At 46.1% G+C, this 20,665-nt stretch overlaps 1 protein-coding gene across 9 annotated transcripts in view; it reads left to right on the top strand.

Annotated features, from left to right (window-relative positions):
* Positions 1-15,377, top strand: part of LOC119951399 (septin-6) — an 86,414-nt gene extending 71,037 nt beyond the window's left edge. For 3 of the 9 annotated variants that reach the window (XM_038774557.1, XM_038774549.1, XM_038774556.1), the window contains 4 exons: positions 1,808-1,976; positions 3,147-3,279; positions 3,519-3,709; positions 11,508-12,246. In XM_038774557.1, the coding sequence (XP_038630485.1) occupies positions 1,808-1,976; positions 3,147-3,279; positions 3,519-3,709; positions 11,508-11,532 (518 nt within the window). In that variant the 3' untranslated portion in view covers positions 11,533-12,246. Of the gene's footprint in view, positions 1-1,807; positions 1,977-3,146; positions 3,280-3,518; positions 3,710-8,987; positions 9,031-10,351; positions 11,450-11,507; positions 12,247-12,486 lie in introns of those variants that run through there. The other 6 variants (XM_038774553.1, XM_038774554.1, XM_038774552.1 and 3 more) reach the window with 6 other exon arrangements.
* The last annotated feature ends 5,288 nt before the right edge of the window (positions 15,378-20,665 follow it).

The following is a 20,665-nucleotide window of genomic DNA, read 5'->3' as shown; positions in this document are numbered from 1 at the left end:
GGTCCCCGCAGGTTATGTAATTCAGTTCTTACAGGCATCAGGCCTTCTAGAGACACTTTATTTCTTAACAAACTGGGCCTTCAATTCGTGGTTTGATCTCAGTCTTTTGTAGTCTTAAGGAAACGACACCCAGACTTGCCGGAGAGAGAGTCAGCCCTCACAGTGGCCTTCCCTAGGGGTTTAGGTAGATCTTTTCTGGAGAGAGTTAGTTAGATCCCTCCATCCATGCTGCAGAATCAAAAGTGGAACCTCGTGACTTTGAACAAATTCAGTGGGATCAGACCCAATCACCATCTGTTACGGGGCTGAACACAGCCTTTTGGGCTCGTTCATTGGCCGCCAGGGAAATCATTTAAACTGAGTCATCACTGACACTGGCCAGTCTGCAATCACCAGTCTAAAACAGCACAGCCTTCTGGATTTCCTCTGTTCGAATTAAAGGCACAGTCCACTGCTTCCTTCTGCTTGACTTAAAGATGCAAGCTGTCTTAAAGACACATGCCCATAAATCATCCATGAATCAAAAATGTAATGGCAACATAAATGAAAGAGGAAATAAGGGAATAAGCAGGAAGGACCGTTGCATGTGTGACTGGGGCGCATGTATGACACTTGGGTAGGGCTTGCCATTTGCAGAACGTTTAGTGTATCGATCCAGCTACATCACTGTTGCGAGCATTATGAAAGTTGTTATTTTACTGGTTATTTATCCCAATGCAGTGCAATTCATGCATCAATTCTACTGGTTGCTTTTACATTCCGGGTAAGTGACTGTAACATTCCTTTATTTGGTGCTGTTCTCACGAGCAGTGATCCACAAATGGGTCATTGAGGGTTCCTCACTCCCTGTTGCTCAGCTACCTCCATTCAGTGTGTTTAGTTGGTAGCTAATTTTACTGTCTGCTGAGTTTAGCTGATCTCAGTCAGGCAGTAAAAGCTCGACAATTGGCTTCTTGTGTTCGTGCTAATTGTCCAGGATTTCTGCTCCAGATGCTTATCTGGTATCCCTTGCTGAAAGCACCACTGTGAGAATATTGGGCGGGTGTAGGGCCGGGGCTCTGCTCTGAACTTGAGCACGGTTGCTTGTGAAAACCGAAGACTTGGTTTAGGGTCTCGCGGGGGGGGTGGGGGGGGGGGGGGGGGGGGGGGGGAAGGCACGCGCTGTCCAGAGCGGTAACCAGCCGAGGGAAGGGGAATTAAAAAGAACAGATTTGAGAACATGAAGATGTTGAAGAAGATTGAACAGCATCAGCGTTCCGTGTGTTTGGTAATGGTCTCTTATCATTGTTTTGTAGGCTGGTCCCTGGGAGAAACATCCATTTCCATAGTGGTCAGCAAGCCTGTTGCTTTGAGAGCTTACGGAAGTGATGCTACGTAACGGAGCTTCTGTTAAAAGTCCCCATTGGCGTGTCCTGGCATGTGCCTGCATGTGTCATCCGGGCAGGATAGCAAACCTGCTCCTCCAGCATGCCAGTCACTAATTCTGCTAATGCTGGTTTTAGCTTGAGCTTTGATTTCAGTTCCCCTTTTTACTTGTTCACCCTCATTCTGCCACTATACGCCTTCAGCTAAAAGTGCAAATCATTGGATGTTGATACAGTTGAGCAGCATTGCAAGGGTGTATTTCTAAACACTAATGACCCTCTTTTCTTCCCCCCACACCCACACATACACACACGTACACAATTAACCTATGTGGCTGCTGTTTGGCATTGTTCCCTGGGGAGATGGAATGTAACGGTTTGATTTTACTTTTAAACAATTTAATGTTTTTTTTGTTTTGTTTTCAATTCTAAATTGAATGCAGTGGAAAATGAAAGCCACTGTGACTTTGTGAAGCTAAGAGAGATGCTAATTCGAGTCAATATGGAGGACCTTCGGGAACAGACGCACACCCGTCACTATGAGTTGTACCGACGTTGTAAGCTGGAGGAGATGGGATTCAAGGACACAGATCCTGATAACAAACCCTTCAGGTACGGTACGCTGGGATCAGAGTTTCTGCAATGTGTGTACCACCAAAGCTGCAAAAAGTCTCCCAAACCACATACTACAAATGTAAAGGTTAGAATTGGCACCATAACCCTGGAATGCTGTAAATGCTGACTGTTCTTGACATAATCCGGGCGCATAAACTTGGCCGTTTTGTCCACGCTAAACCTGCGCAAGAGCTGCCGTTCATGTACTGTTCGAGTTGAGTTGGAGATGCCAATAATTTTCCCTTTCTTTTCCTCTTCCTGGAGGACTGTGGGTAGCGTTACATTTTCCGCGGCATAAATCAGAGGCTAAATGCAATGCTGCTGGCAAGAGATTCTATGTTGATGAATTTAGTTTCTTCAACGGAATGAAACGAAAGTGTAGTGGCTGTTAGAAATCAGAACGCTGGAAAAGTCACACTGGGCAAGAAGCATAGTACATAGAACAGTACAGCACATAACAGGCCCTTCGGCCCTCGATGTTGTGCCGAGCAATGATCACCCTACTTAAACCCACGTAACCCGTATACCCGTAACCCAACAATCCCCCCATTAACCTTACACTACGGGCAATTTAGCATGGCCAATCCACCTAACCCGCACATCTTTGGACTGTGGGAGGAAACCGGAGCACCCGGAGGAAACCCACGCACACACAGGGAGGACGTGCAGACTCCACACAGACAGTGACCCAGCCGGGAATCGAACCTGGGACCCTGGAGCTGTGAAGCATTGATGCTAACCACCATGCTACCGTGAGGCATCTGGAGAGAGAAAAAAAAATTAACGTTTTGAATCGGATGACCTTTTATCAGAACCGGGAACTGTTAGAATTTTAACAGCTTTTAAGGTTAGGATGGAGAGGTCCGTAATATGGTGGGGGACAGCAATTAATCCTTTATTGTTGGAAGCAACAAAGTTTCCTACCGGCTTGTGTTAAATGTTAAAGTAAATTCAACACCTTTATCCAAGGGCAAATTTGATTCTCAGCTAATGTGGAAGAGAGCTACTGCAGCCTGTTGAGCAGGCGGAGACTAGTGAACTATGTAAGTTTGACATGTTCTCCTCGGTTATGCGTTATCATCGCTGACTGTCAGCGTAGCATTTTGGCAGCGTTGGTTGAGCTCTGCAAGTTCTCAGTGCCCGTTGAGTGATGGATTCCCATTGCAGCTTGCAGGAAACATATGAGGCAAAGAGGAATGAGTTTCTCGGAGAGCTCCAGAAGAAAGAGGAAGAGATGCGGCAGATGTTTGTCATGAGAGTGAAGGAGAAGGAGTCTGAACTGAAGGAAGCAGAGAAGGAGGTAAAGGTCCTTTGGTTTTCTTTTAGTCCCTCTTTTCCTCAAGAAACTGTCAAGATCATTGTGGTTGGCAGTACGTTATAGGAATACGCCTGTTATGACTATGGAAAGTACGTTGTCTCTCCCACATTCTCGGGACACCCTGACCTGTTTGCCGCCGGTTAATTACTTTGGGGGTGTAGCCATTGTTTTTATTCTTTTTCTCCCTCACTATTTCTTTCTTTCTCTCTCTGTCTCTCTAGCTGCACGATAAATTTGATCGTTTAAAGAAACTTCATCAGGATGAAAAGAAGAAATTAGAAGACAAGAAAAAGAGCTTGGATGATGAGATTAATGCCTTTAAGCAAAGAAAGACTGCAGCTGAATTGCTTCAGTCGCAGGCCCAGCAGTCAGGAAGTCAGCAGACTCTGAAACGAGAGAAGGAGCGGAAAAAGTAAGCATACCTTTTTTTCTTTTTTAAAAAAAAAATAGAAACAAGCTTATTTTCCCATTTTAGCCCGCATTATCTTTAATGCCCAGAATCTGATCACCGCAATTTATTTTCAACATCTTCAGTAGCTAGTCGAACCTATTGTGAACAGCGAGCTTTCCGTTCCTGGTCCAACAAGAAGCATGGCATCAATTTTCCATTATCCATATACAGTCCTTATCTGGTGGTGGATGAAATAACCCAGTTCATTTCTGTGTATAAAATACATGGCTAAACGTCTATTCCAAGTGCGCAGCAAGAGCAGCTGCATTGCTGTCGTGAGGCTCACCAGCCCAAATGCAGTTCGCACAATTGGCTCGTCCTAAATATTTTACACAGTTTTAACTTGGGAGAGTGCATTTCAGAGCCGCCTGGAATGAGCGCCTGAAGAATGCCGGATGAGTTATTTTTCCTCCGCTATTAGCGAGTAAGCAGTTAGAGCCACTTCCTGGTCGGTGCTGTTTATTGGGTGGGGAGAATGGAGGGGGGGGGGGTCAATTTTGCTGCATTTGATAAATGGGAACCACATTCTCCTGAAGTGCCAAGCAATTAGGAATATCTGCTGGTGATATGTCATTCCACATTCCCTAGTTCCTGCTGCTTGGAATCTTCACAGTGTCGGGAAGACTCCCGAGTTATGCCTCATTGTCACTGAGTGAAAACTTGTGTTCAGTGCTGGGTTACAATTCAAATTGCTACAACGAAGAAGGTTTAAATGTACACTTCTGTTTCTTGGAGGAAATAGTCAAAAGGGCAAGACAAGTCCATAGAAGATGAAAATCTGACCACGACTCTCTCTCACACACACACACACACTCTCTTTCTCTCTCTCTCTCTCTCTCTCTCTCTCTCTCTCTCTCTCTCTCTCTCTCTCTCTCTCTCTCTCTCTCTCGTCCCCCCCCCCCCCCCCCCCAACTCCATTTCTCCAATCTTTCACTCTAGACACTGCTGAGGTGTGGCTTAATTGGCCCCCTCGCTGATCCTGGGCAGGAAGTGTTGGCCACTTTTTACAAGGGCAAGCATGTAGGTTGAGGACAGGCCCAATCATGTCCTCACCCACAGGTGCACATTCCCATTCTGCTGCAAGGGGGGGGTTAGAATCCAAACTTTTCCTCTTGCCCACCTCCAGCACTGAGACATTTGGGTTATTTGAGTGCTGCAAATTTCATCGCTGCAAATTTCAGCTAATTGAACACTTAACTGGAATCCAAACTCTGAATTCGCTGAACTATGCGAAGAACTCCTATGTGAGTTGGCCCTGCATCAACCAGCACATTTGCCACGGAGGGAGCCAGAGTTCTATGATCTTTTCTAGGACAAATTGTGTGTTAATTCAGTACTTGATGTCCTGCTTGACCTGAGTTTAGCTTCCATCATGTTCCTAACTCTGCTCTCTTCCACCTCCTAGATTATTGCATGCCTCTTCTCATCCCTCCCCTTGTACAACTGCATGGCTTCATCACTGCAGGTCTGACAGTTCCAATATTCTTTTGAGCTGGCCTCTCCACATCAGTCCTCCAGAAACTCAAACTTTTCTCAAAACAACACAGACTCCACCATTGCCCCACATCATCATCACCTCCAACCTCTCCAAGCACCTACAGATCCCATTCCTCAGCATGCTGAGTTCCAAAACGCTTGTTTCTAACTCTCCACTTGGTGTCGTCCTGCCTATCTTAATGCTCTCCTCCTACCGTAACAGTTCTGTAGCATTCAGTGACGTGGTTATGTCACTGGGCTAGTAAGCCAGAGCCTGGACGAATGGATTGCTATCCCACCGTGGCAGGGCGGCACGGTAGCACGGTGGATAGCACTGTTGCTTCACAACGCCAGGGACCCAGGTTCGATTCGCGGCTTGGGTTACTGTCTGTGCGGAGTCTGCACGTTCTCCCCGTGTCTGTGTGGGTTTCCTCCGGGTGCTCCGGTTTCCTCCCACAAGTCCCGAAAGACGTGCTGTTGGATGAATTGGACATTCCGAATTCTCCCTCTGTACCCGAACAGGCGCCGGCATGTGGCGACTATGGGATTTTCACAGTCACTTCATTGCTGTGTTAATGTAAGCCTACTTGTGACAATAATAAAGATTATTGTTATGAAAATTAAATAAATCTGGAATTTAAGAAAAAGAAGCTATCTCAGTAATTGTAGCTACTGGATTTGTGTAAAATCTAGTGTCCTTTGGGTCTGGCCTATATGTGACTCCAGACCACAATGTGGTTGATTCTCATCTGTCCCCTCAGTTGTATTGAAGCTGTTATGACAAACCCCACACCCACTGCAGAACCTCCAAAAGGCAGATCCAAGCACAAACTTCTCAAGGGATGGACAATAACTGCTGGCCCTGCCAACCATGACCACGTTTTCACAAGATCAGAGGTATTGGGAGCAGAAGTGGGCCTGGGTGAGGCCATAACTCCACTTTCCCACCAGCTCCCATGACACTTGGCTCCCTTGTCGATCAAAAATCTGTCCAGCTCCGCCTTGAATATATTCAATGATCCGGCCTCTGCTGGTCTTGGGGGAAGAGAATTGTGAAGGCCGATGATCCCCAAAAAGAAATGGCCCCTCACCCCCCCCCCCCCCTCATAAATGGGAGACCCCTTATTTTAAACAGTGCTGTCCAGTTCTAGATTCCCCATGCGAGGAAGCATCCTCCAGCTTACTCTTGCCGAACCCCCTTGGAGTGTGATATGTTTCAATAAGATCACCTCCTAATCCTCCTCGAGTCCAATAGATACAGGACCAACCTACTCAACCTTTCCTCTTGAGCCAAACCCCTTCATCCCAGGAATCACCTTGGTGAGCCTTCTCTGAACTGCTTCCTGTGCAAATAAATCCCTCAAGTAATGCTCCATTTTTATTCCTTGCCTCCAAATGACTTGTATTTATGGATTAGCTAGCTTCATTTAGGCACGCAGTACACTGTTCATAGGATCTTAGAATAGTGCAGTGGAGGAGGCCATTCTGCCTATCAAGTCTGCACTAGCTCCTTCAAAGCACAGTCCAATTAGTCACATTCTTATCTTTCCTCTTATCCCTGCAGTTTTATCTACTATTTACCTAAATCTCTTTTGAAGCTTACTATTGAATCTGTATCCAGCACCACATCAGGCAGTGCATTCCAAATCTTAAACACTCGTTAGTTCAACAACAAAGTTTTCCCTCCTGCCTCTTCTGATTTTACCAATCACCTTAAATCGGTGCTTTCTGGTTATCTACTCTCCAGTCTATGATGGTTTCTCTTCATTTATTCCATCCAAACCCTTCATGATTTTAAACGTCTCCTCTTGGCTTTCTCTGATCTTGGCAGATATTCAGTCTTCCCATGTAAATGTAATTCCCTCATTACTGGAATTATTCTGGTAAATCACTTTTGTGCCCTCACCAAAACAGTCTCATTCTTCTGAGTGTGTTGACCGAAATAGGGGACACTACTCCAGCTGTGGCTGCTCTTGTGTTTCATACAGTTTTACTGCCTTTTTGGCTGTTCAAGCCCAAAATCCCATCATAGGCTTCATTAACTACATTGTTCCCCTGTCCTGCCACACTCCGAGATTTGTACACAAGAATCCGCGGGTCTCTCTTTTGCACCCTCTTTCAAAATTGTACCATTTGCCCTGTTACTGAGGAAAACGCAAGGCTTTGAAAACTGCTGCAAAAGGGTTAGCCATGTCATCTTTCAATGCCCTTGCGTGAAATATCCTCATTGGGGAGTGTGTAAATCTGAGCTGTATCCATGGAATCGCCTCCATTACAAGTCCCAGCAGTGTCCACGTAGCCAAGGAGAATTTATTATTAAGGACTGGCCCAAAGCAAAAGTGTTCCATTGGTTTTTGTTTTTTTAATTTAGAGTACCCAATTTTATATATATATTTTTTCCACTTAAGGGGCAATTTAGCATGGCCAATCCACCTAACCTGCACATCTTTGGGTTGTGGGGGGTGAAACCCACGCAGACATGGGGGGGAATGTGCAAACACCACACGGACAGTGACCCAGGGCTGGGATTCGAACCCGGGGTCCTCAGCACCGCAGTCCCAGTGCTAACCACTGCACCACTTGCCGCCCTAAAAGTGTTCCATTGCTGAGTGGACAGGTGGACTATTGGCTGTTGTACTAATCCAGCCAAGTTTGATACCTGACCCGCACAGTGTTGAAAGATCCGGTGAAAAATGCTCTGAGAAAAATACATCTCTCACTTTTCATGCAAAGCTGATGAGTACAATTGCCACTGAATGTCATATGGGTCAGTCACTAGGCTGCTTGCACGAAACACAACATTTTGGATGGTGAAATCTCTAGCGCACGTACAGCTACATCACCCATGGTTGCATTAGGCCAAGCTCTTTACACATTTGTACAATGTGCATTATTTGAACGTTCTGTAAAGTTCACGGCTGTCGTGTGTGTCCAGGTCCATTTACTTGTCAGCCAGATTTAATTCAGACCAATCATGTGGTGCTTAATTCACTTTGGGCAAAACGGAATGCAGATGCTAACTCCCCTTAAGCCATTTGACAGGCCCGTGGGGGCAACGGCATTGGTCAGAATTGCCCCCGAGTTTAATCTTTTTTTCAAAAAGGAAAGATCTTCTGCCCCGTGTACCTGTTGTTCGTTCTTTCCCCCCTCCCCCCGTGTTCTGCTTTAACACTGCTGTTCAGTTAGAGTCTGGGACACAGCAGCATTGTGGGGTTATGTTTACTGTGTTGATTAGGAATCCCAGAGGCCTCTTGGTCAATTATTGTGGGGGAAATGTGCACAAAATGTTTGTTTCAATCAGCAACTAGGCAGCAGTTTTAAAACTACAGGAATGAATGGGGCATCTGGGGTTAAGTGGGGTGCTCTTTCCAAGGGCTGGTGTGGACTCGATGGGCCAAATGGCCTCCTTCTGCACTGTAAATTCTATGATCTATGATCTCCTTATTTCAGATCTTGATCTAAATACATAGAGCCTGTAGCAAAAGCATGCAGACTTGCAGATAATGATGAAAAATGCTGCAGCATTTTAATGATGTGCTACGCAGGTAGCTACCAGAGTGCCAAGCTGAAACCTCTGCTTCCAGTAATTATCACAACTATGGTTGTACAGTAATGACCAGACTCACCTAAAAGAATTTTGTTTGGAGCAGGATAGGTTTTGGTACAAATTCAAGGGCTGAAAAGAACAAAGAATGTTGTGTATACACTTTTGTCATTGCACCCATTCATCCATACTAGCTTTTGCATGTGTACTGTTTTACAGTTAACGCTGTTCACTGCATGCTGCATGAGATCCATATTGTCTGGTAAGCTTGATTGATTACTAACCTCAACTACAGCAGTGGAATCAGTTATCTCACACACTGTGCACTCAGTTATAGCTTGGTAGTTTGTTAATCGATGTTCAGACTGATCATTGCCCGAGGTGATTCTGACTTCTTTGTTTTAATACAAGGGCGAGTGATTGCAGACATTTCTTTGCACATGCTCATGCCTATTGGCATTGGTTCAATGAAGCTTTTGAGCAAAACATTATACCGGAGGACCTATTTATGAAGTGAGCCAAACCCAGATGTTGGGAAATGCAGCCAAGATTGTTGCTGGTGGATCTGATGTTGAATTTCCCCGTGTTTTCTACATGGATTGCATTCGAAAAGGTGTTGCATGTTAATGTTGAAGAAAGGACTAATGTAGCGTGTTTCACTAGCATGCCTCAAAGAACTTAACCAGCAAAGCAGGTTGAAGTGTGCCATTGTTGTAATGTAGAGAAAGGTTCAAGGATGTTTTGTGCACCACGAGTAGCAGTGAGATAATTGAGCAGACGATCTGTTCTTGGTGGTATGGATTGAGGGATAAGCAATTGCCAGGGCACCAGGAAGGACTGTCCTCCTCCTCTTTGATTAGTGCCATTGCATCTTTTGGGTTCATCTGTGGGCAGAAGGGTTCTCTGATTCGATGTCATCTGAAGGATGCGCTACCAATAATACAGCACCTCTCAGTGCCATCGTTCTGGAGGCTTGAACCATGACCTTCTGGCTCAGAGGGCACGTTACCAATTGAGTCCTGGTGTGCCCCCCTATCCGAATGGTTAATCTGGCAGCCACTGTTGTGGAATTGTTTGATATTAATCAAAGCGTTGACACATTGAACATTATATAGCATTTTGAGACATTTCAGGAGGTACTTCAGTCTGAGTTACAATAGCCAATCTCTTTCAGTGCAGAAAAGTTAGTCAAATCCTGTTTCTGTTTGACTGGTATGATGCACTCGATGGTGATCAGCTGAAGGTCTCTGTCAGGACTGGAGATCAGAAAAGCCACAACATCAGGCGGATTTTCTTTTCCCTCCCTTCACTTTTCACCCAAGATTGATTTCGTTGCTCTACCTAGCATAGCTGAAATTAAGTGTGCATTTAATTGAAGAGCTTTCTTAGTTCTTCTGCAAGCTGGTTTCCACTGCTGTGTGTATTGGATGTTTGTTTTTGTTTTGTTAAGTGACTCATTTTCATATTTAACATGTACAACTGTGCTCATTCATTATTTACAATTTAAATAGTACTTGGCTGAACATTCATCTAGTTTGAAGTAACTCATGAAAAATTAATCCTACTTTTCTTTCATTTTTCAGTTCAGGCTTCCTGTAGAATCCTTCCCTCCGCGAGTTGGGAATGAACTCCCTTTTGCTCCCAGTTGCATTCCGACGCTTGTTCCCTTCCATTCCCATCATCTTATTCTCTCCTCCCATTCCCTGACCACCCCCCTCCCCCCCCCCCCCCCCCCCCCTTCCCACCTTCATGTAAACACGTGTACAAACTTGATACTATGGCTGTGCTGAATGAAGGAACCCAGCAATAAATAGTATGGAACTGACCAAAGGACTCGCAGTTTGCCACTTCAGTGCTAGCATGGTGCCACACAAGCAGCCACTTGAGTATCAGAGACTGTGTCCAACATAAGACCCTATGGTTGTCAGGTGTATTAGAATACTCAGGAAGCGATTGCATGAAATTGTCATCATTTATGTCTCATCGCCTGTTGCTGCCTGTGTTTCCTGCTCCATTTTTTAAGGCTATTGAACCATGTAGTAATAATAATAATATCTAACAAATCTTTGTTTTCTTTTTAACTTGATATAATAGGACTTGAGTTTCATTTCAGGCATGGTATAAAATGCATGTTAACATCTAGAGGGAAGTGATACAATACTGAGCAAAATAAAGGATTTGCCATTGTTTAAAATCCCGGAAGGAGAATCTGGAAATCTCAAAGTTGTGGATCAAATAAAATAAGTGTATTGAAAGTTTTGTAGGGTAAAGCTGTTATTGCTAAGGTACCGAGTAGTATCTCTGTTGGTTATTTATCTCCTCCACTTTTTAAGACAGGATTTTTATTTTGTTGACTGTCAGTTTGATACTTTGTTTCAGTTCTATAATGTGAAGCAATTTTGTAGCTGCTCCTGCTCTTGTGTTTGAGGCAGCATGTGGCACTGATGTGTAGTTTTTTTGTTCAATTCTACTTATTCCTTCAGGAAAAAATGGTCCAAACGTTTCGATGTCGAGGGTAATCGGGGGGGAGGAGGGGGGCTGGTGAGAGGTCATTGTGTGTGTGTGTTTGAATGTTTATTTTTAATTCCATTTTTACTGCACTTCCAATATGAAGAATGTTGTGCAAACTACGGTTTGAGCAACACAGGTTTTAAATACAAATAAATGTGAATTGAATCTTGCGCGTTCCTCAGGTTTGCCATTCATTTTTGTCTATATTTGTGCACTCTTTCTTTACAGCAACCCTTGGCTCTGCACTGAATAATTAGAAGCCCTGATTCATTTTGGAACATGTTTCCCTTTGTTTTCTTCCCCCCCCCCCCCCCCCCCTCCCCCGGTAAGCAGTGGCTAACATTAGAAGGGCGGCAGCTTCTGATGTGGCCCACCAGCTGTGGCCTTTGCATTTTAAACACGAAGCCAGACTTGTGCTCAGCTTTTTGTGATCAACAAAAGCTTGTTTTATATTGTACTGCTCAAAGTAAGACCTTTTTTTTGAAAACAGAATTTAAGTGATTATTAACATTGTACACCAAAAAAGAAGTGCATGCTTTTTTTTTTTAAACGCCCATGTGACATGCATTAAGTGCATCGCTTTTGGGTATTTTGTGTTTTTTGAGAATAAATTGCACAGTATTTATTTTGTAAATGTGGCAAAGTTGAACGTTTTTGAGCATTCCATTCAAACCTTGCTACGGTGTTTTAATAGTGAGACATTGTATTTCCTCAGGTCAGTCATTCTTGCCCGATGGAATCTAAGATGGTTCTATGTTGCTTAGAGATTCCATGGAAGAATGCGATGTACAATATGTTATGCATTTTGTTCTTGGTCTACTTGTGCAGGTCTTGCACTGTGTTTTTTTGTAATCTTCCACCTAGTTGGGTTTGTTTTTTCTTTACACTGGCTTTTTCTTGCACATATTTCACAGAATATTCTGGATGTTTTACGATATCTTAAGCTATTAAAAGCTGTTGCACCTCAGTCCTCCGGTGTCTTTGTTTATTTGAAAATGTGACCCTCGAGAAATTCTGTTGGAGGCACTGCATGTTTTCATCTTTCAAAGTTCCATCATCCTCTTTCCCTCCCTGCTACACCAGTCATTATATCCCCACCCCCCCACACACCTTCCCCTCGGGATTTCTGTTTGTTATCCTGTCCTCTGCATATGTCTGAAATATCTCTGTGTTGATGATCTATTTCATTGTGTTTTTCTCTCTCTAGCTTCTTTTAATGTGTCTGCACGGGCTGCTCTCTGGAAGAGGCGACTGCAACTTGTAGAAGAGTTAGGGACTCTTGTGCTGTGGCCGAGATCTGCTCTTTAACTGTGAAAACTAACTCTGTACTCTTAAAAGGGCAACATTCAGCTTGTGTGGGATTTTTTTTTAAACCCTTCACAGGCCCATCTTGTGTCTTATCAATGGGACTGATAGCGGTAAAAAGTTCTGTTTTTGAATTTTGCTTGTTTACAGATTAAGACTGCAATTTTTACCCCTTATTTAAGTATTTTGAATTTTCAGTTTTAAGTGTCCTCCATTCCCAATATATTGCACACGTGTACCATTTACCACTCAAGAATATAGATGTTCAGATTAATTTAATAGGCTTGTTCTGTCCAGCTGAGTATTTTTTGTAAATTTTGATGAGGGGGCTTTTGTTGTGCTCTCTTTAATTTAACAGTACAGTTCCAGTTTTGAAAATTGTTGCCCAGACGTTTTGCATTCACTCATGGGAGGGGAGGGCGCAAATCCATGTTCGGCTAATTGGCCTAGTCAAAAGCTTCCAGCTGCTATCTTGCGCATGGATCAAAGTGGTGAGGAAAATAGGACTGACTTTAAACGGGAACATACTGAAATTTTGTATTGAACACCAGTGTAATAAAAAGAGGCTGTGTTAAAGCCTCTGTAAATAGTGTGCCATGTAGTGTGGCACTGTGCGATACGGTGCCAAACGGCCCCTCATTCAATCCCTGGACTGTGGTGAGTTAGTTGGACTCCCCTTAGTAAGCAGCTTAGCAACTCCTAACAGAAGACTTGTACAAGTGTGTCGGGGACAGCATCAGACATGCCTGTTTTGCAGAGTTTCTGCCGAGATTCTCGAGTGAAGCGGCTCATGGAGTTTGGCTGTTTTGAATGAGATGTATTGGAAATTAATCTAACCCAGAGTCACCCCTTTTCAGAAATGTCTTCCAGCCTTACTGGGGCACTGTCCAGAATTCTGAAGGTTGAACACATGCATCCAAGTCAGTGGGTGATTTATTTCTCAGTAAAGAGTGGTATGAACGTGCAACATTATCTGTACCATATCTTAATTAATTTTAGCAGTAATCAAAAAATGCAATTTCGGCTCTCCTGTGGAGCCGGCTGCATGCAAAAGGAATTGGATAGATCCCTGGAAACCACAGGGCTATGGGGAAAGATCAGGGGAGTGACATTAACTGGGTTGCTCTTGCAAAGCACCGATGCCAGCGTGATGGGCTAATGAGCCACCTCCTGTAGTGTACCCTACTGAAAGAGTACATTTGTGCTGTGCGGTGATGTGGTTTCCACGTTGATGAATTCAATCTGAGACAGATAGAGAAATCAATAGCAAAACAAACATATATAAATCCAGTTTGACTTATGAATTCCAAAGCCATCCAATTTCATCTTCATTCGTTAGTAAATGGTTGATCGATAAATACCGAGTCTATAATGATCTTTATTGTCACAAGTAGGCTTACATTAACACTGCAGTGAAGTTACTGTGAAAAGCCCCTAGTCGCCACATTCCAGCACCTGTTCGGGTCACAGAGGGAGAATTCAGAATGTCCAATTCACCTAACAGCATGTCTTTCGGGACTTGTGGGAGGAAACCGGAGCGCCCGGAGGAAAAGCATGCAGACTCCGCACAGACAGTAACCCAAGCCGGGAATCAAACCTTGGATCCTGGCGCTGTGAAGCAACAGTGCTAACCACTGTCTTACTGTGCTGTCCATAGGTTGCAGTGGTGTTTTTGATGATGAATTCTCGTGGCAGAGTTTCCTTAAGATGCATGTGGATCAAGTTAATTTGTCCAGGAGTTGGGAAAGCAAACAAGTGCATGGGAGGGGATGAGAATAGAGGATCTTTTCTTCCTCTGGAAATTCTCCATGTTTACAGGAGTACACTGATTTGACTGTGTGTGTGAGACTTCACTCCTAGACAACACTAAGCAGTTTATGAAGTTCAGGGTCCTTGGATTTTGTTTTACATGGGTTACACGGCATGGTGGCACAGTGGTTAGCACTGCTGCCTCAGCTCCAGGGACCCGTGTTGAATTCTGACCTCGGGTGACTGTGTGGAGTTTGCACTTTCTCCCCGTATCTGTGTGGGTTTCCTCCCGGGTGCTCCGGTTTCCTCCCACAGTCCAAAGATGTGCAGGTTAAGTGGATTGGCCATGCTAAATTGCCCCTTTGTGTCCAAAAGGTTATGTGGGGTTATGGGAATAGGGTGGATGGAAGCGGGGGCTTAAGTAAGGTGCTCTTTCCAAGGGCGGGTGCAAATTCTATGGGCCGAATTTCCTCCTGCACTGTAGGGATTCTATGATATCTCATCTGTAATTTCTCTAAACTTTCCAGAAAATACGTGTTAAAATTGAATAAGGGGACAAAGAATTTGAATACTTCGCTAGAAGGTTTTCTTTAAAGTATTTAACTTTTGGCACAACAAAGTATGATGAATATATTGTGGCACTTTTTAAAAAAAATAAACTTGCTAGATATTGTTGCGATGTGTGCTTTTTGTGGCTGTATTGTAATTTAAAGTTAGTAGTTGAAAGTGGAAATGCTGCAGAAGTTGAATCTTGCCTTGTTACCATTCCTGATATTACTGTCTTTTTAACTCCTTTTGTCTTTCTTGTTCCTTCTTGTGGAAATGATGCACTTGTCTGAACTCCATTTGCTTTGAGCTGCTATTTACTATTTATTTCTTGGCTTCTTCCCTCACTTCAGTGAGGAACTGCATGGGAAATGTACACTCCATGGTACGGTTTTGTCTCCAGGTCTTTCCTCGTTGGCCCAATTAGAAGATGATTTGTTTTTTTTTGACTTTGCTACCATTGCTGTAACTTTTCAATAAAAGTTTGGGGAGAAAATATATTTATTCATTTTTTTTTCCCCCCCCCGTTTGCGAAGAGTTTCTGGTCATGGGATTCTCGACACCAATAAATATTCTCGAAATCAGCGTGCTAAGGTGCAGAGGTTTGACTTGAAGCTAGTACGGCAGCCTCTGCAGAGTCCCATCACTCGTCACACAGCATGAAGCTGGCTCCGGCTGCACAAACTGAACCCGATTTAATAATGTCTGTAATCCCAATTGAAGACAGCACTTAAACAGGCGGGGAAAAGCAAAACAATATTTACTTCTAATTTGTGGTGACTTGAGAAGAAAGTTTGTCGCATTCTCCCCCCCCCCCCCCAAGGAAATACATTGCTGCTGTACTGAGACCGAGGAAGCTTTTGCATTTATGTAGCATCTTTCATGACCTCGCAGAGCACTTCACAGCCAGTGAGATACTTTTGCAGCAAGGTTGTTGTTGTAAGTTGGGGTAGCAGGTATGTGACAGTCAGGCGGATCAGTTTCAAGTTTGAGCACGGCCTCCTCCTAAAAAGCTACACCCGGATGTTAATTCCACAAGAATCCGATTATTTTATCCTCATTCGATATACAATTCTTTCCAAACTGGGACTTCCTGATATCAAAGATGTACACTTAAGGCAGTCACGGCTCGCATTGTGCGAGTTCCTGGATTCTGCATAGGTCGAGAGGCTGGGCAAGGGAATCCACAGGAACCCACAAAGGTGAGAAGGAACCTGGAAAAATACTGTCAGAACGAGGGGGTCACAAGTACAGATAGATATCTCTTCACAAACCCTCCTTCTCCCACAAAACCCATAATTCATCACCAGCAAATCAATCAGCAGTTGACCTTTTTGCCTGCATAACAATTCTGAACTGCAGTTCCTGGTGCAGCTGTACCTGCCTGGGCACTTGTGGCAACTCACAACACAATGTAACATTGCCAATGGCATGTAGGTAAAAATGGAGCTTGATAAATTGTTCATCATCCTGGAAGCATTCCGTGTAAAAGAGATTTGAGTGCATTAACTGACCATATTTATTAACATGTAATTTCGGAGTTGCTCACAGGTAAAACAATTAAAGGAAACCTTTCAACCTCAAATGAGTCTGAAAGCCATGCAAATTAATAGAATCTTGCTTTCGTAGAGCAACTTGTCATATCCTTCAGTCCATCCCAGCTGCCAGTTAAAAGTTTCACACCTTGACTGGGTTGTAACTGGAACAAGTGGAAGCATTAGTGGATGGAAATTATTGGGAAACCGATGTCTCGTCCTTCCAAAACCAGGATGTGCCCTTGTTGTCTCTTATCCAAATAAAAGGTATGCGAAATATTTGGTTAAATTGTTACCTGTGGTATAAAACTCAGCTCAAATCTTGGTGTAAGTGTTGTAGTGGAGATGACACTTCCTTTCTGATGTCAAGTCCAACTAACAAAGGGCAGCATGTGGCGCAGTGGTTAGCACTGGGACTGCGGCACTGAGGGCCCGGGTTCAAATCCTGGTCCTGGGTCACGGTCTGTGTGGAGTTTGCACGTTCTCCCCGTGTCTGTGTGGGTTTCACCCCCACAACCCAAAGATGTAGGGATTAGGTGGATTGGCCACGCTAAAAATTGTCTCTTAATTGGGAAAAAATAATTTAACTCTAAATTAATGTTTAAAAATCCAATCAACATAAATGAGATAATAAATGGGATTTAACAGGGGCATGGAAAGTCATTTAGTTTTATAAACCAGTTGCCTGGCAATGAATCTATTAACATGCTGATGTTTACAGGTGTTGTGACTGAGAAATCCATGCCTAGCTATAGGGGTTCAGATTGCCTGCAATAACTACAATCCAGTGGTGGCCAACCTGGGCCACATGCCCCCATCTGGGTTCTGGGTGCAGCCCACAACACATTTTGTTGACCATTGCTCACACACCCAATTGTCACTTTCTGCTGATTCCATCCACATATGTTTCCTCTGGTTATGACTGAAGATACGCACGTAAAACAAGCAGTGAAGTGAGGTGTGTGCTGATTGCTCACAACATTGACTGTGAGAGCCGTGCGCTCCCTCTGCATCCAAAGCGGAAATTTTTTTTTTTTACCTTTTTGAAGTTGAGAGTTCCATTAATATAGAAATGATTAAGCATCTTCCATAACTTATTATGAAATATTCAGAGTATTAAAAGTATTTAATTTTGCTCATGGGTCATAGCTGGTGAACAAGCCTGATTTCAATCTTGTGGCCCACTAAGGTGAAGGAGGGTCACTCATGCGGCTCATTCACTAGCCCAGGTTTCCCATCACTGCTGCAATAATTTCTCTCCAGTTGGACAAATATACCACTTAATTTAAACCCTGATAGATCAGCAACAGTGAATTGTGCACAAAGATACTGCTGGTGTTAATTATAGAATTCATAGAATTTACAGTGCCGAAGGAGGCCATTTGGCCCATCGAGTCTGCACCAGCTCTTGGAAAAAGCACCCTACCCAAGGTCAACACCTCCACCCCATCCCCATAACCCAGTAGCCCCACCCAACACTAAGGGCAGTTTTGGACACTAAGGGCAATTTAGCATGGCCAATCCACCTAACCTGCACATCTTTGGACTGTGGGAGGAAACCGGAGCACCCAGATGGAAACCCACGCACACACGGGGAGGATGTGCAGACTTCGCACAGACAGTGACCCAAGCTGGAATCGAACCTGGGACCCTGGAGCTGTGAAGCAATTGTGCTATCCACAATGCTACTGTGCTGCCCATAAATATGCTAACAATGTGCAGCTTCTAGAAACAATCACCTGTAGACTTAGTGCTGCTTGTCCAGCTAGGACCATCTTACAATTACGCGATGGCCTAGTGGTTAGCACTGCTGCCTCACAGCACCAGGGACCTGGGTTCGATTCCGTCTTTGGGTGACTGTGCGGAGTTCTCCCCGTGTCTGCGTGGGTTTCCTCCGGGCGCTCTGGTGTCCTCCCAGTCCAAAGATGTGCAAATTAGATGGATTGGCCATGCTAAATGTTCAGGTTAGGTTACGGTGATTGGGCAGGGTCGTGGGAATGGGTAGGGTGCTCGTGGGAGGTTCAGTGCGGACTCAATGGGCCCAATGGCTTCCTTCTGCACTGTAGGGATTCTATGATTACCGTAAACTCCCATCCTTAACCGTGGATGGGTTTACCTCTACAGGTTCCATGAGTGTGCCAGTCCTGCAGCGAGTGTGCCAGTCCTGCAGCGAGTGCCCCAGTCCTGCAGGGAGTGCCCCAGTCCTGCAGGGAGTGCCCCAGTCCTGCAGGGAGTGCCTCAGTCCTGCAGCGAGTGCGCCGGTCCTGCAGGGAGTGCCCCTGTCCTGCAGCGAGTGCGCTAGTCCTGCAGGGAGTGCCCCGGTCCTGCAGGGAGTGCCCCGGTCCTGCAGGGAGTGCCCCGGTCCTGCAGGGAGTGCCCCTGTCCTGCAGCGAGTGCGCTAGTCCTGCAGGGAGTGCCCCGGTCCTGCAGGGAGTGCCCCGGTCCTGCAGGGAGTGCCCCGGTCCTGCAGGGAGTGCCCCGGTCCTGCAGCGAGTGCGCCAGTCCTGCAGCGAGTGCGCCAGTCCTGCAGCGAGTGCGCCAGTCCTGCAGCGAGTGCGCCAGTCCTGCAGGGAGTGCCCCAGTCCTGCAGGGAGTGCCCCAGTCCTGCAATGTCAATCAGAAGCAATGGACAGCCTGAAAGTTCTAATTTTGTTGATGAACGATGCTGCTTCAAATGCCCAAATGCATTGTGATAATCCTAATGACCGCAGCATGAAGCCAGTGGGTCCAGGGGGCTTGGAGGCACCGGTCGGGAATGGTGTTGGGGAGGCAGTGGGGAGGGAACGCAGTGAGGAATGGTGCAGGGGGGGTTAGGGAGGAAGTGGGGAGCAGTGTAGGGGGGGTTGGGGAGGAAGTGGGGAGCAGTGTAGGGGGGTTGGGGAGGAAGTGGGGAGCGGTGTAGGGGGGGTTGGGGGAGGAAGTGGGGAGCAGTGTAGGGGGGTTAGGGAGGAAGTGGGGAGCAGTGTAGGGGGGTTGGGGAGGAAGTGGGGAGCGGTGTAGGGGGGGTTGGGGAGGAAGTGGGGAGCGGTGTAGGGGGGGTTGGGGAGGAAGTGGGGAGCGGTGTAGGGGTGGTTGGGGAGGAAGTGGGGAGCGGTGTAGGGGGGGTTGGGGAGGAAGTGGGGAGCGGTGTGGGGGGGTTGGGGAGGAAGTGGGGAGCGGTGTAGGGGTGGTTGGGGAGGAAGTGGGGAGCGGTGTAGGGGGGGTTGGGGAGGAAGTGGGGAGCGGTGTAGGGGGGGTTGGGGAGGAAGTGGGGAGCGTAGCGGGGGGGTTAGGGAGGAAGTGGGGAGCGGTCTAGGGAGGGGTGGGGAGTGGTGCTGGGGGGGTTGGGGAGGCAGTGGGGAGCGGTGCGGGGGGGTTAGGGAGGAAGTGGGGAGCGGTGCGGGGGGTTAGGGAGGAAGTGGGGAGCGGTCTAGGGAGGGGTGGGGAGTGGTGCTGGGGGGGGGTTGGGGAGGCAGTGGGGAGCGGTGCAGGGGGGGTTGGGGAGGCAGTGGGGAGCGTAGCGGGGGAGTTGGGGAGCGGTGCAGGGGGGTTGGGGAGGCAGTGGGGAGCGTAGCGGGGGGGTTGGGGAGCGGTGCAGGGGGGGTTGGGGAGGCAGTGGGGATCGGGGGGGGTGGGGAGCGGTGCTGGGGGGGTTGGGGAGGCAGTGGGGAGCGTAGCTGGGGGGTTGGGGAGCGGTGCAGGGGGGGTTGGGGGAGGCAGGGGGGTTGGGGGAGGCAGGGGGGGTTGGGGGAGGCAGCTGGAAGCAGTTTTAAGCATTGTGCAAAAGGAGAGAGGGGAAAGCAATGCCTGAGCTTTCGGGCATTTACAGCTAAGCTGATGCTGAAATGTTTAAAATCAGCACTACTCTGTTCCAGAATTAGAGAATCACGGATATCTTGGAGGCTTGTGGGGCAGCATGATCATGCAGTGGGTTAGCAATGCTGTCTCACGGTGCCGAGGTCCCAGGTTCGATCCCGGCTCTGGGTCACTGTGTGGAGTTTGTACATTCTCACCATGTTTGCGTGGGTTTCGCCCCCCACAACCCAAAGATGTGCAGGGTAGATAGATTGGCCATGCTAAATTGCTCCTTAATTGGAAAAAATGAATTGGGTACTCTTTAAAAAAAAAAAAAAAAAAAAATTTTAATCTTGGCGGCTTGTGGTGTTGATAGTTAAAGGGGACCCAGTAGATGTAATATACTTGGATTTCCAAAATGCTTTTGATAAGTACTGCACTTAATAAGTTAACCACCCACATTTTGGGGGTAGTATG

This window comes from Scyliorhinus canicula, chromosome 17 (assembly GCF_902713615.1).
Source record: "Scyliorhinus canicula chromosome 17, sScyCan1.1, whole genome shotgun sequence".
NCBI lineage: Eukaryota > Metazoa > Chordata > Chondrichthyes > Carcharhiniformes > Scyliorhinidae > Scyliorhinus > Scyliorhinus canicula.
This window is presented reverse-complemented; position numbering and strand designations above follow the sequence as displayed.